The sequence below is a fragment of the Chiloscyllium plagiosum genome, unplaced genomic scaffold, assembly GCF_037043375.1.
Source record: "Chiloscyllium plagiosum isolate Xiang-an unplaced genomic scaffold, Cpla_swu_hap1 HiC_scaffold_17, whole genome shotgun sequence".
NCBI lineage: Eukaryota > Metazoa > Chordata > Chondrichthyes > Orectolobiformes > Hemiscylliidae > Chiloscyllium > Chiloscyllium plagiosum.
Window position 1 is genome coordinate 31101330 of NW_028270155.1, and position 15281 is coordinate 31116610.

The following is a 15281-nucleotide window of genomic DNA, read 5'->3' on the forward strand; positions in this document are numbered from 1 at the left end:
AGGGCATGGAATGCCAATGTAGTTAACTCAGCCACATTAGGGACATTTGAACAATCCTTGGATAAACACATGGATGATGATGGGCCAGCATGGGGGATGAGCTTAGATTAGTTCACAGGTTGCCGCAACATCGAGGGCCGAAGGGCCTGTTCTGCGCTGTATTGTTCTATGTGATTGAAGAGACCAATGCTGGAGTGACAGTCCCGGTCACAGAGGTCACATCTGTATGTAGTCGTTGATCTGCCAGAGCTGCTGCACTCCTTCCTTGGTGCCCGCTTGTCTGCTGCAACGGTCATCAGCTTTGAAATGTTGATTCTGGGTGGTTCTCCATTTCGTGCGGTCAGCTGCAAGCCTTTCCCAGTACTCCATAATGATATTAAGCGCCTTCACGTCCCTCATGCAGATGTCCTTGTAGCGCAGCTGGGAATACCCAGTGGTTCTCTTCCCGGCCACAAGTTCTCCATAGAGAATAACCTTTGGGATGCGTCCATCCTCCATGCGGTGGATGTGGCTCAGCCAGTGCAGTCTCCGCTGCCTGAGCAGACTGTACATGCTGGGAAGGCCAGCACGAGATAGGACCACTGTGCTGTACACTCTGTCTTGCCAGGATATACCCAGGATATGGTGGATACTCCTCAAGTGGAAGGTGTTCAGTCTTTCTCCTGACACATTTCACTACCGTACAACAGTGTGCTTATGAAGCAGCCATTGTAGACTGACATTTTATGGCTTCACTGTCAGCTTGGGATTTGTCCATACTCGAGTCATGAGGCGAGCAAGAGTTGAAGCTGCTTTCTCGATCCTCTTCTCGATCTCTGTGTCCAAGGAGAGGTTGTCAGTGATGGTAGAGCCAAGGTACATAAACTGATGGATGACATTGAGTTTGTAGTTGTTGATGGTGATGACTGGCAGTGTCTCTGTGTCCTGTCCCAGGATGCTCATCTTCTTCAGACTGATTGCCCAAAATCCTTGCAAGCATGAGAGAAGCGGTCTGTCAGTAACTGGAGTTCCTGCTGGGTGTCGGCAATGCAACTGCAGCATTGTCGGCAAACAGCATGTCCCTGATAAGTGTGCTTACATTGGCTCTACCATCACTGATAATCCCTCCATAGACACAGAGGTCAAGAAGAGGATTGGGAAAGCAGCCTCAACTCTTGTTAGCCTCACGACTCAAGTATGGTCAAATCCCAAGCTGACAGTCAAGACAAAAATGTCAGCCTCCAACGCTAGCGTAGATTTGTCTTGGCTCTAAAGGCAGGCCAGGTTGAAGAGCCTGCCATCTGATCTAGTGCATTGGTAAGTCCCCTCCGGTGCGGTGCCAAAGGCATCACATCAAAACAGAATCCCAAAGAGTGTGGGAGCGAGGAAGCAGCCTTGTTTGATGCCTCTGCGGATGTGGATGGGCTCATAAGAGCAGCCGTTGAACTGCATTGTCCCCTTCACATTACTGTGGAAGGACTCTATCATGCTCAGCAATTTCGGTGGGCAGCCGGATCTGGTGATACTCACTGTCCAGTCAGAAAGGCTATGCATGTGGGTACGCCCTTCGGGAAAATCCCGGTTCCTCAGAGCACAGTCCTTTCCTGAGGATCAGTGTGGGGTTTTGTGGAATAACTGGTGCAGGCCCTTGCGGAACCTCTGGTCCCTGACGCTGTAGATGATGACATTGCAGCAGCTGTTGGACGCCAGCACCCAAAAGGCGAAGAAGGAGAAGCTGCACCAGCGATAGCCCATGACATTGCCCAGCACGAAGGCGGCGACCGGGCTGAAAGAGGCGGTGAAGACCAAAGTCAGGATGCCGATGGTTTTGGCGGCTTTAATGTCTGAGGAGGAGGGGCGCAGGGACGCGGGTAGGTTCCCCAGCTCAGCCAAGAACTTGCGCCTCTCGGAGTAGCGACAAATGGTGCGGAAGGACAGCGCGTTGACGATCACGGTGGCCCCCAGGATGATGAAGTCAAAGGCGGGGAAGAGGAGGAGGATACTCCCGCCGGACTGCGGGGGGGCGCCGGCCACCAAGGCGTAGTTACACATGCGGCTGCATTCGCTGTACTCCAGGGAGAAGTGGCCGCTGGAGAGCAGGGGGGCAGTGGCGAGCAGGAAGCTGGTGAACCAGGAGAGCAGGATGAGGAGCCAGGTCCTCCTCCGAGTGATCACCACCTCCTTGTGGAGGGGTCTCAGGATGGCTACACCCCGCTCCACCGACAGCAGGAAGATGGTGCTGATGGACACGAAGGTGCAGCCGGCGAACACCACGCCCACCAGGCTGCAGGGCTGCCACAGCGCGCCACCTCCCGTGGCCGAATAGCCGGGCTGCCAGGGCGGGCGGCTGGCGCTCCCCAGCAACGCGATCTCCGTGTAGGCGGAGAAAGGGAGCACCAGGAGCCCCACCGCCAGATCGGCCAGGGCCAGGGAGACCTTCAGGTAGCCCTGAGGGGTGCGGGACTCCTTGGTCCTGAGGAAGACCGCCACGGTGATGAAGTTGCCCGCCACCACCGCACAGGCGAGTAACAGCATGAAGGTGACCACCAGGGACCGACTGACCAGGCTGCAGCCCAGCCAGGACTCCTCGCTGCCGTTCGAGCAACTCCTGCCGGACATCCAGCCCGTCTCCAGCGTCAGGTTCCTCGGGAAATCCCGCATCACCACACTCAGCAACAGACTGCCTGGGACGGCCTGCGCTCGAACTGAGCGAACCACGTTAACCTGCAAAACAGGAACGAGAGAGGGTTCGGGTTAGCCGTCCACAATTCGCTATCTGTCCAAACAGCAACAAGGTCCTGAACATTTAACTTGGGGAAAGAAAACAGGCACACCACTGTCAGTCTCTGTCATACACACACCAAGAGAGCATGCAGGATAACCAGTGAAGATTGGAGTGGGGAAAATGGAGATTTATTTAAAAAGGGCTCGATTAAATTGCGAATTGTGACTGGTACTCAATGCGGGAAAATAAGGTTTCTGCCGTGTTCAGTGTAAGTTGACCGTTTCCAAAACCTATGATGCTGTAGACGATTTTAATGAATGCATCATTTAATATATTGGTAGAAGTGTAAAATAATGATTTTTAAAATCAATTTCCAATGCTGTGATTTCACCTTTTTCCAGAGAAGTATTTTATTCTGTTTCAAAAAAAGTCTCAAAACCATTACCATATTCGCGATACTGACCTTTTAAATAAAGCACAACGCACAAACTATGATGTGAAAAAAGACGTTTCCACATGTGCAACAAGGAGATAAACTGCGGTGGATGCACTTATTAACTACTTACAGCAATGCAATGCAGGAGAAAATCATGATCAGAACGAGCTACGGTCTAGATACAGTGGATACGGGACACCTCAATTGATTAACTGAGTTGTCCGCTTTTGTGCACAGTGTTTGTATTGTTTCTCCGAGAAACTGCAGTCGCGTCTTCACTGCATTGACTGGTCTGATTCGATATGATTACTGTCTGTGACTTTTAAATTTAGATAACTACTGTGGTACAAGAACATAATAACAGGTTTGCAATGGATTGCATCTGCCGCCTTTCTGTTGCTTGTTCTGGGTCAGTCTCACATTGTACAGTCACCTCTAATTGTACATGTTATGGCACTTTGTTTTTGATCATTAAATTAACGTTTCACACAGACCAATCTCCTTCTGGTAGGCGACAGCCGCTCCTGCCCGGTCGGTATGATTGTAAGCGAAGTGTCAAAATAAGTGAACTCTTTAAGTTTGTGACAGACACTGAAAGGTTAGGGAAGGCGGTCGGAGTGTTCCGGGAATTAACTCGAGTGAGAATGCCACTTCTTTCCCAAGAACCTTCATTGACACGATGGGCCGAATAACCTCCCTCAATGCTGTAAGGGTTCTGTGATCCTATGATTAATCTTTTATTTAAAAAACAAACCCAGTCTCCTTTAGCTTTTCGAGATCCTGGAGATTTTCCTCAGTCTCCAAACCAATAAAGCTATAACCAGCGTTTACAATCAGACAGTGCTCAGGACCTACCTATGGGTGAGTGCTGTAGTTACCGCGATGAAGTCGTCGATTCTGGCCAGCAGCTTGGTATGAGTGTAACACCATCAAGAGACATGTCTCGGAGCTTTGACTGCAATCCCCCGTCTTTCCGCCAAACCCTGAGCTTTTCCTCCAGTCACATTCCGTCTGACGCAAACCAGCATCACTCCGCGCACTCTTTTGTCCAGACAACAGATATTGCTCCCTCAGGGTTAAGGTGCCTCCGTGTTAAGATGAACTATACTCAGAAGGAGCAGCACACTTCCGGCCGTGCCCCTGGAGACGACTTTCCACCGATTACTTCAGTGGTTGAAGAGAAAGTTTGATTCTCGACCTTTGAACTCCAAATCCCTCTCTTCTGCTTTGGTTTTCTTCAGCAATTGCAGTTACCTTCTTGACAAACTCGACCTTTTTACCTTCTTCAAAGACCGCAATTTCCACCCAGTCGTGGTTGATGATGCCCTCCACTGCATCTCCTCCACTTCCCGCTCCTCTGCCCTTGAGCCCCGCCCCTCCAACCGCCACCAAGGTCTTTTCTCTGGGGTGGGGGAGTCCATAATAGGGAGGGTTTGGAGGGATATGGGCCTGGTGCTGGCAGGTGGGACTAGATTGGGTTGAGATATCGGGTCGGCATGGATGGGTTGGACCAAAGGGTCTATTTCTGTGCTGTATATCTTTATGACTCCATGACTCTATCTGGACGGGTATATGAATAGGAAGGGTTTAGAGAGATATGGGCTGGGTGCTGGCAGGTGGGCCTAGATTGGTTTTGGATATCTGGTCTGCATGGACCAGTTGGACTGAAAGGTCTGTTTCCGTTTTGTACATCTCTACGACATTATGACTCTAAATGGGACGAGAATTAGTTTAGGATATCTGGTCAGAATGAATGAGTTGGACCGAAGGGTCTGTTTCCATGCTGTACGTCTCTATGACTCTATGACTTTAAATGGCAGAGCAGATTGAGGGGTAGAATGGCCTACTCCTATTGCTATTTCTTATGGTCAAAAATTGAAACTGTGACCAGGTCCAAAATTCCCCAGAACTGTGGCTCAGTTGATATGGCTCCTGCCTCGGAATTGATATTCTGGGTTCAAGTACTGTTCCCAAGATTTGAGCAGAGAAATGAAGACTGCCACTCCAGTGCAGACCTAAGGAATACTGTACCTTTGGAGGTGCCATCTTTCGGATGAGGCATTAAGCTGTGGCTCCATCTACCTGAGCTGGTGGATACAAAAGAGCCTATTGCACTATTTTGAAGAGCATTAACACATTGCTGACTGGGAGAGTTTGCTGAGTGCACATTGGCTGCTGCTGTTCCCACACCACAACAGTGGCTATACTTGTAAAAAACATTTAATCAGCTATAAATAGTTGGCATGGTTTGAGGCAGGCAGTGGTCATGAAAAGTGCTATATAACTGCAATTTTTTTTTTCTTTTATTCCTTCACATTTTTGGATTTAAATATGGGAAAAAATCAAGGGTAAGGAAGAATGTAGAGTAATCAGTCAGTCATAATCTTATTGAATGGCACATAGGCTCAAGGGACTAAAGAGCTTACTCCTGAGTCATATGCTTGTTCATAGAAAATAGAAAACTATTGAGATATTGAAGTAGTTAGATTACTGATTTAAAAGAGACAAATGAGAACTCAGCTTGATGTTTTCAAGGGCCTAAAGCAATGTATATGAACATTGAAGAGACTTAAAATTTGGGAAATCTCTGATGTAATTGCTGATTCTCATAGCAACTATCTTCAACTGATAGGAACTTTATGTCTTTTAAGTGCTAACTTCCACTGGACTTACTGCCTTATTCTACATATCAATTTTGACCTATAATAATTACATACCACACTTACATTGCACGTTAAAAATTATTGCTATTCATTGTTAATATTACTGTGCCCTGAAACGTGCTAAATTTCTTGAATCATTGCCACAGATCTTCCACCTACAATAGTATAAAATGCTATCCTCCACTTAAACTTAGGTCAAGCATGCAGCATTTTTCACTGAGCTGCAATAGGAACACAGTAATTAGGAGGAGTAGATCATTCAGCCTTTCATACCTATTCTGTTATTCATGGCTGATCTGATCTGACCTGATTCACTTTCCAGTCTTCACCCCCATTACCCCCACCCACTCTAATAATCCTTGACACCCTTGTCAATCAATAGTCCAGTAAGTGGCTTAGTACCAGACTTTATGATACTTTGTGAGTATAATTTACATATATTGCACAAGTAAAGAATATTGTATTAGTAATAAATGGAAGGTGAATTCTTGATCTGAACAACTTCAGTGAAAACAAAAATTGCAATTTTAGTTATGAAGCATAATATTACGTTTTTAAAAATGTTCAGGAAATTGTTTCAACACATGGAACAAAGATTCAGTGTACATCAGTGTTATTTTTCATGAATTCATTTTTAAGCAAAAATGCTAGTCTCTTTAGTTAAGACGTACATGGTTTACATAATATTAAAATGCTCTATTCAACTTGACAATAGTTTATAGTGCACCCAAAAATGCTATGGCATTTTTCCAATGAAGTAAGAATTTCATAAGCATTGATCACAGTAAGAACACATCATCTACAGAATTTGAAAAGATTTCATAAGGGTTTCTGACCACTCCTAAAGAATGTAATTGTATTTCCTGAACTAATCAATATTCTTGATATGGATACTGCTCAACAGGCAGCTTAGCTGGTCATTGATCGTATCTATTAAAATTAACAAATGTTATTTTATGAAGTTCATAGAATCCCTACAGTGTGTAAGTAGGATTTTCAGCCCATCAAGTTCACACTGACCCTCAAAAGAGCTTTTCACCCAGACCTACATCCCTGCAATTCCCATGGCTAACCCACATATCCCTGGACACTATGGGGCAATTTAGCACAGCTAAGCCACCTAAGTTGCACATCATTGAACTGTGGGAGGAAACTGGAGTATCTAGCAGAAACCCACACAGACAAATGGAGAATGTGCAAACCCTGTACAGACAGTTACTCAAGGCTGGAATTGAACAGAGGATGCTGGTGCTGTGAGCCAGCAGTGCTAACCACTGAGCCACCACTGTGTTTAAGCTTCTTTAGGGTTTCTAAATAGATTAACATGTACACTCTTAACAACCTAAAAGAATAAGAACTAAATTAATTTAATATGATATCCTGGGTAACCAAGCCAAAAATGAGCATCAAAATAAAATAGTTTCTTCCCCAAACTGTTTTGTAAACCAGCTTAGCATATCCATGATTGTTGACTTCCAAACCAGCTCATTTGTTGATCTCTGCTTCTCATTTCAAGACCATTCCATAGTTCGGATGTGTTTCCTAAAACATCAAACTTATTTCTATCTTATTAATAAGTCTAAGGAGTCTACAGTTTTTAGATTTTCACTATATTGAAAGCAATATTTTATGTTTACTAAATACAGAGGAGATTACCTCTATGTACCAAATTGAATCCCACTTGCCAAGTTTGCCCACTTGCTGTTTTTCATATAATACTTTCATTTGCAATGCTCATAACATGACCTATCCTGAAGCACATTTGGACATGTGTCCTATGTCATTTGAGTCATTATTAAATACAGTGAATAGTTGATGCTTGACCAAAGATCTATGCAATTTCACAAGACATCTTATCGATTAGAAAATCTGCCGACAACCTCTCTTGTCTCTTGTCACTCAGTTAATCTCCTAACTAGGTCAATAATTTGTCTTCAATTCCAGCAGCTTAAATATTAGCTAACAGTCTGGTAAGAGGGACTTTATCAAATGCAGTATGGAAGCCAGCATCAGTAGACATTCTGTTGGCCACTACTTTAGAAATTTTTTTTAACAAGTCAATCAGGTTCATCAGGAAAAACATAATCTTTACAAATTGATTCGGGATAGTCAACATAGCTTTGTGCGTGGGAAATCATGTCTCACAAACTTGATTGAGTTTTTTGAAGAAGTAACAAAGAAGATTGGTGAGAGCAGAGCAGTAGATGTGATCTATATGGACTTCAGTAAGGCGTTCGACAAGGTTCCCCATGGGAGACTGATTAGCAAGGTTAGACCTCATGGAATACAGGGCGAATTAGTCATTTGGGTACAGAACTGGCTCAAAGGTAGAAGACAGAGGGTGGAGGTGGAGGGTTGTTTTTCAGACTGGAGGCCTGTGACCAGTGGAGTGACACAACGATCGGTACTGGGCCCTCTACTTTTTGTCATTTACATAAATGATTTGGATGCGAGCATAAGAGGTACAGTTAGTACGTTTACAGATGACACCAAAATTGGAGGTGTAGTGGACAGCGAAGAGGGTTACCTCAGATTACAACAGGATCTTGACCAGATGGGCCAATGGGCTGAGGAGTGGCAGATGGAGTTTAATTCAGATAAATGCGAGGTGCTGCATTTTGGGAAAGCAAATCTTAGCAGGACTTATACACTTAATGGTAAAGTCCTAGGGAGTGTTGCTGAACAAAGAGACCTTGGAATGCAGGTTCATAGCTCCTTGAAAGTGGATTCGCAGGTAGATAGGATAGTGAAGAAGGCGTTTGGTATGCTTTCCTTTATTGGTCAGAGTATTGAGTACAGGAGTTGGGAGGTCATGTTGCGGCTGTACAGGACATTGGTTAGGCCATTGTTGGAATATTGCATGCAATTCTGGTCTCCTTCCTATGGGAAAGATGTTGTGAAACTTGGAAGGGTTCAGAAAATATTTACAAGGATGTTGCCAGGGTTGGAGGATCTGAGCTACAGGGAGAGGCTGAACAGGCTGTGGCTGTTTTCCCTGGAGCATCGGAGGCTGAGGGGTGACCTTACAGAGGTTTACAAAATTATGAGGGGCATGCATAGGATAAATAGGCAAAGTCTTTTCCCTGGGGTTGGGGAGTCCAGAACTAGAGGGCATAGGTTTAGGGTGAGAGGGGAAAGATATAAAAGAGACCTAAGGGCAACTTTTTCATGCAGAGAGTGGTACGTGTATGGAATGAGCTGCCAGAGGAAGTGGTGGAGGCTGGTACAATTGCAACATTTAAGAGGCATTTGGATGGGTATATGAATAGGAAGGGTTTGGAGGGATATGGGCTGGGTGCTGGCAGGTGGGACTAGATTGGGTTGGGATATCTGGCCGGCATGGACTGGTTGGACCGAAGGGTCTGTTTCCACGCTGTACATCTCTATGACTCTATGTTTCAGCAACCTGTATGTAATTATATACAATAGTAATTTCCCAACAAATGATAGGCTAACTCGCCCACAATTGCCTGTGTTTTTTTCCTTTACCTTTCTTAAATAATGGAGTGACATGCAATTTTCGAATCAAGAGGAAGGGTTCTTGAGTCAAGAGAACTTTGGAAGTTCATAGCTGGGGTCCCTTACAATATAAATCATTTGGTTCTTGGGATCTGTCACTTTTTATTTGCATGATTTTCTTGATTGATGTCAATTTGCTCTTGTTAATTACATTCAGTTTCCATTTCTTATTCCTTATAAGTTTGCTTGGGGTTGACAGCAGCCTATTTTCTCCAACTCCCTGTTGAAGGGTTGGGTAGGGTTAGTCTTTTGGCCCTTCTCTGAGCTGTTGGTCAATGCTTTGATTGAGCACAGTAGTCACAGTGCCCTCAAAGGAAAGCCGTTTACCGTTTGACTATGATTAAATCCGATTTGTCTGCCACCACTTTAAACTGTAAAGTTTAACATTCTGTTCACTCTGTTAGTTGTTTTTCCCGGAGTATTGAGTGACTTTGAGTGGTGAATCTACTTACATCCCAAGATATCATTTAACTTTATTCTTATCCATTGTGATATATTTTGTAGAGTACTTATGTCACATATTTTTCAGCTTTAGGTGGTGCCTTATAATTGTCTGTATTGCACTTTATCTTTCTTTCTTTGGTCCATTTCTATATTTTGTTGATACACTTTACCTGTGATATTACTGTTAAAATATAGATTTTCTTTCACTAGACCATAAGACGAAGGAGCAGAATTAGACCATTAGGTCCATCAAATATGCTCTGCCATGGCTGATATGTTTCTCAACCCAATTTCCGCTTTTTCCCTATAACCCTTGATCCCCTTACTAATCAATAACATATCTATCTCTGTCATTAATATACTCAATAATTTGACCTCCACTGCCTTCTGCGGCAATGAGTTCCACAGATTCGTGACCCGCTGTTAAAGAAATTCCTCCTCATCTCAGTTCTAAAGGGCCTTCCCTTCACCCTAAGACTGTTCTCCTGTCCTAGTGTCTCCTTTTCACCTTCCCCATGTCCACTCTATCTAGGCTTCTCAGTATTATGTAAGTTTCAATCAGATGCCTCCCTCATTCTTCTAAACTCCAACAAGAACAGACCCAGAGTCCTCAACCACTCCTCATGTGACGAGCTCTTCTGTGTCATTCTTGTCAACCTCCTCTGGATTCCCTCTCAGGCCAGCACATCCTTCCTTCGATATCGGGCCCAAAATTGTTCACAATATTTGAAATGTGGCACTGGAAATGCACAGCAGGTCAGGTAGCATCCGAGGAGTGGGAGAGTTGATGTTTTGGGCATAAGCTCTTCAACAGGAATGTGGAGGTTAAAGGGGGCTGATAGATAAATAGGGAGGTGGGGATGGGGTAAAGGTAGCTGGGAAGGCAATAGGTGGATGCAGATGGGGGGTAATTGTGAGATGTCGGTGAGGAGGGTGGAGTGGATAGGTGGGACCTGACCTGCTGTGCTTTTCCAGCACCACACATTTCAACTTTGACACTCCAGCATCTGCAGTACTCACTTTCTCCATGTTCCAAATGCCGTCTGATGAGAGCCATATACAACCTCAGCTTTTGTATTCTAGCCCTCTTGAAATGAATGTTAACTTTGAATTTGCTTTCCTAATTGCCAACTGAATTTTCATGTTAACCTGAATTAGGACTCCAAAGTTCCTCTGTACTTCAGATTTCCAAAGTTTTTTCCCCGTTTAGAAAGTGGTCTATGTCTCTATTCTTCCATATAAAGTGTATAACCTCATACATTCCCACATTGTATTCCATCTGCCATTTCTTTGCCCACTCTCGTAGCCCGTTCAAGTCCTTCTGTGGCCTTCCTGCTTCTTTAACCTTATCTGTTCCTCCACCTATCTATGTCAACTGCAAACTTAACAACAATGCCCTCAGTTCCTTCCTCCAGATCATAAATGTATAACGTGAACAGTTACGGTCCCAAAACTGATCTCTGCATACTTCACCTGTCACCAGTTACCATATTGAAAAAGACACCTTTATTCCTACTCTCTGTCTTCTGCCAGACAACCAGTCATCTATCCATGCTAGTGCCTTGCCCCTAACACAATGGGCTTTTATCTTATTTAGCAGCTTCCTGTGCAGCACCTTGTGAAATATGCCTTCTGGATATCCAAATAGATCATATCCACTGGCTCTCCTTTGTCTAACTTGCTCCTTACCTCAAGGAATTCTAACAGGCATGACCTCCCTTTGCCAAAGCCATGCTGACTCAGCCCTATTTTACTATGCACTTCCAAGTACTCCACAATCTCATCCTTAATAATGGACTATGAAATCGTAGCAATGACAGAGGTCAGGCTAACTGACTTGTAGTTACCTGTCTTCTGCCTTCCTCCCTTCTTAAACAGAGGTGTTACATTAACCACTTTCCCATTCTCTGGGACCCTCACTGCTTCCAGTGATTCCTGAAAGATCACTACCAATGCCTCTACAATTTCCTCAGCTATCTCTTTCAGAAATCTAGGATGTAGTCCCTCTGGTCAGGTGATTTATCCACCTTCAGCCTTTTCAGTTTCCCCAACACCCTTTCCTTCAATGATGGCCACTACACTCACCTCTGCCCCCAACTCTCTTGAAGTTCTGGTATGCTGCTTGTGTCTTCCACTGTGAAAATTGATTTGAAGTACCTATTCAGTTCCTCTGCCATTTCTCTGTTACCTAATTACTACTTTTCCCGCCTCTTTTTCCAGCAGTCCAAAGACCTCTTACGTCTTTGTTACCTTTTATATATTTAAAAAAAACCTTTTTAAATCTTCTTTTATATTACTAGTGAAAATTATCCTTGTATTTCATCTTCTCCCCTCCATTGTTTTTTAAGTTGTCCTCTGCTGGTTTTCTAAAGGCTTCCTAATCATTTGGCTTCCCAGTAATCTTCAACACTTGTATGTTTCTTTTTATTTTGTGTTTGTGCTGTCCCTGACCCCCCTCGCCAGCTATGGTTGCCTTGACCTCTTACACTATTTCTTCTTCCTTGGGATGAATTTCTGCTGGGCACCTCAAACTCTGCTGTACCCCGAGAAACTCCTGCCATTGCTACTCCACCATCTTCTCTGCTAGCCTCCCCTTCTAATAAGCTCTGGCCAGTTCCTCCCTGTATTTGTAGTTACTTTTACTCAGTTGTAATGCAATTACATCTGATTTCAATTTCTCCCTCTCAAGCTGTGGGGCAAATTGTATCAAATTGTAGTCACTGCCCCCTAAGGGTTCCACAACTTAAGCTCCCTAATCAATTCTGCCTCGATATGCATCACCAAATCCAGAATTCCCTGTTCCCTAGAGTGCTTCAAAAAACCAGCTCATACCCATTCCACAAGTTCCTTTTGTTATGGACAAGGCCAGACCACTCAAAACATTCATAAGCAGGCAGCCAGACCTTAACTTTGCAATTTGTGTCAGTAAGTGACACAGAGACTAGGACCCGTGGACACAGCCTTAGAATTAGAGGGGGTCATTTCAGAACAGAAATGCGGAGACATTTCTTCAGCCAGAGGGTGGTGGGCCTGTGGAATTCATTGCCACGGAGTGCAGTGGAAGCCGGGACGCTAAATGTCTTCAAGGCCGAGATTGATAGATTCTTGTTGTCTAGAGGAATTAAGGGCTACGGGGAGAACGCTGGTAAGTGGAGCTGAAATGCGCATCAGCCATGATTGAATGGCGGAGTGGACTCGATGGGCCGAATGGCCTTACTTCCACTCCTATGTCTTATGGTCTTAAGTGTACAGTGAAAATTACCCGGATTAAGTTAGCTATGTTGACTACTAGATTTTAAAACAGACAAAACTTTATTCACAAAATTACACAATGAAACATTAAGAACAGAATCAAGAATCTGTACAGAACTCAGTCTATCCAACCTAGACTTAATTATGCTGTTCCAAATATACATAACTGTCCCAATAAGCAAACTCCCTTTAAATACCAGTATAAATGGAACACATACTTACAGGTTGAAGTTGTAGGGCAGAAAGAGAGAGAGAGTTTTCACACAGCTCCCTGTTGAACTCCTCACCAGTTCAAGACTGAACTAAACTGCTCAGCCAGGTAGAGAGCTGACCACTCTCCTTTCATTATACAGGTCACTTCTAAAACATGACCACTTTGGCCTGAAGTCTCATCTGTTTACATATAAACAAAAGGCCTCTCAAAATCCTTTTCATTTCTGCACCAAACCAGACTGATCGGAGCCCGGCCTGGTTTATTACCCCTCTGAAAAAATCAAGGACGGAGTATCCTTGAGCCGAGGAACAGCCTTCAGAAAAATAAGGAACTAGTTTTATGACACTTTCCTTGAGATCTACTACCAGACTGAATTTCCGCATCCACTGCATATTGAAGACCCCATGATTATTGAAACAGTGCCTTTTATACATGCCTTTTCTATCTTCTGATTTATTACCTTCCCCACATCCTGACTGCTGCTAGGAGGCATGTACAGAACTCCCATCAGGGTCTTTTTTCCTTTGCGGTTCCTCAACTGTACCACACATTCTGCACCTTGCTGACTTGATATCACTACGTGCTATTGATTTAATTTAATTTAATTTCTTACTAACAAAGCAACTCCACTCCTCTCTGTCCATCTGTCTATCCTTTCGATAGGACATATATTCTTGGATATTTAGTCCCCAGCCCTGATCCCCTTGCAGCCATGTCCCTGTGATTCCCACAACATTGCACCCATCAATTACTATCTGCACTACAAGTTATTTACCTTGTTTCGTATAGTGTATGCATTTAGGTACAACACTTTAATTGCTCCCCTTCTTATTGTTGCCCCCTTATCTGCTGTGCCTGAAGTTAGATTCCTGACCATTTCCACATTCCCTGTCGTATTATTTGTCATGGAGACTTTAACAACCTGTGCTGAGCCCTCCATACTTCTCTCTCTCTCTCTCTCTCTCTCTCTCTCTCTCTCACACACACACACACACACACCTATTTTGTTTAAAGCCCTGTCTCCCAAGCCCTAGTAGTATGATTCACCAGGACTCTGGTCGCATCATGATTCCTGACCCATTGGAACAACTCCCTTCTTCCCCAGTACTAATGTAAATGTCCCATGAATAAGAACCTGTTCCTCCCACACCAATGTTTGAGCCATGCATTTACCTTTGTAATTTTGTTGAGGCTGTGCTAATTTGCTCATCCTTCAGGTTATAATTCAGAGTATTGTCTTTTTGATTCTTCTTTTTAATTTAGCTCTTAGCTGTTCATATTCCCTCAACAGAACCTCTTTCCTCTTTCTCCCTATATAGCTGGTCGCTATGTCAACTGGATCTTTCCCCTCCCACTCCAAGCTCCTCTGCAGCCCAGATACGATATCCTAAACCCAGGCACCAGGCAGGCAAACAACTTTTGGGACTCTTGAAACTGGCCACAGAGCACAGCCTATTCCCTGACTGTACTACCTCCAATTACAACTACCTGTCTCTTTTCTCCCCGCTGCTGAATGGCTCCCTGTACCAAGGTGCTATGGTCAATTTGTTTATCTTCCCAACAGCCCCCATTCTAATCCACACAGACAGCAAGAATCTCAAACCTTTAGACGAGCTCAAGGGTTGATATTCCTTCAGGACTACCTCGTGGAGTTATTATTGTTAACATCCTGCAACAGAGTTTTTCACACGAAGAACATATATTGTGATTTTGGATGTACAGGCATTATGATTTTCTATCTATTAACTTGAATAGAAAATTATGGTAGCTTGAAACAAAATTTGTATTATTACTTCCAACATATGAAGCCGTACAGCAGAAAGGTTAATGCCAAATATATAACTCATCATAAATTAGAGGATTATTGAGTTCCCAAATGTCATATACAATATCATCAAAACATGCAAAGAAAATCTCAAAATTTTGTAGAAAACACTCATATGACCAGCATTTGTTTCTAAGCATTACTTTTTCAATTTTAATTTTCACTTTTGCTTCGTGATTTATTGGTCCATATAGGTACCGAATTTCTAATTTACAACAATCAAT

The 15281-nt window shown here is 43.9% G+C and overlaps 1 protein-coding gene across 1 annotated transcript; it reads right to left on the reverse strand.

Annotated features, from left to right (window-relative positions):
* Nucleotides 1-1590: 1590 nt before the first annotated feature.
* LOC122558672 (rhodopsin, GQ-coupled) lies at nt 1591-2640 on the reverse strand. Its single transcript, XM_087996138.1, has one exon. It carries the CDS (start codon nt 2638-2640, stop codon nt 1591-1593), a length of 1050 nt encoding a protein of 349 aa, XP_087852264.1.
* Between the last annotated feature and the right edge of the window lie 12641 nt (nt 2641-15281).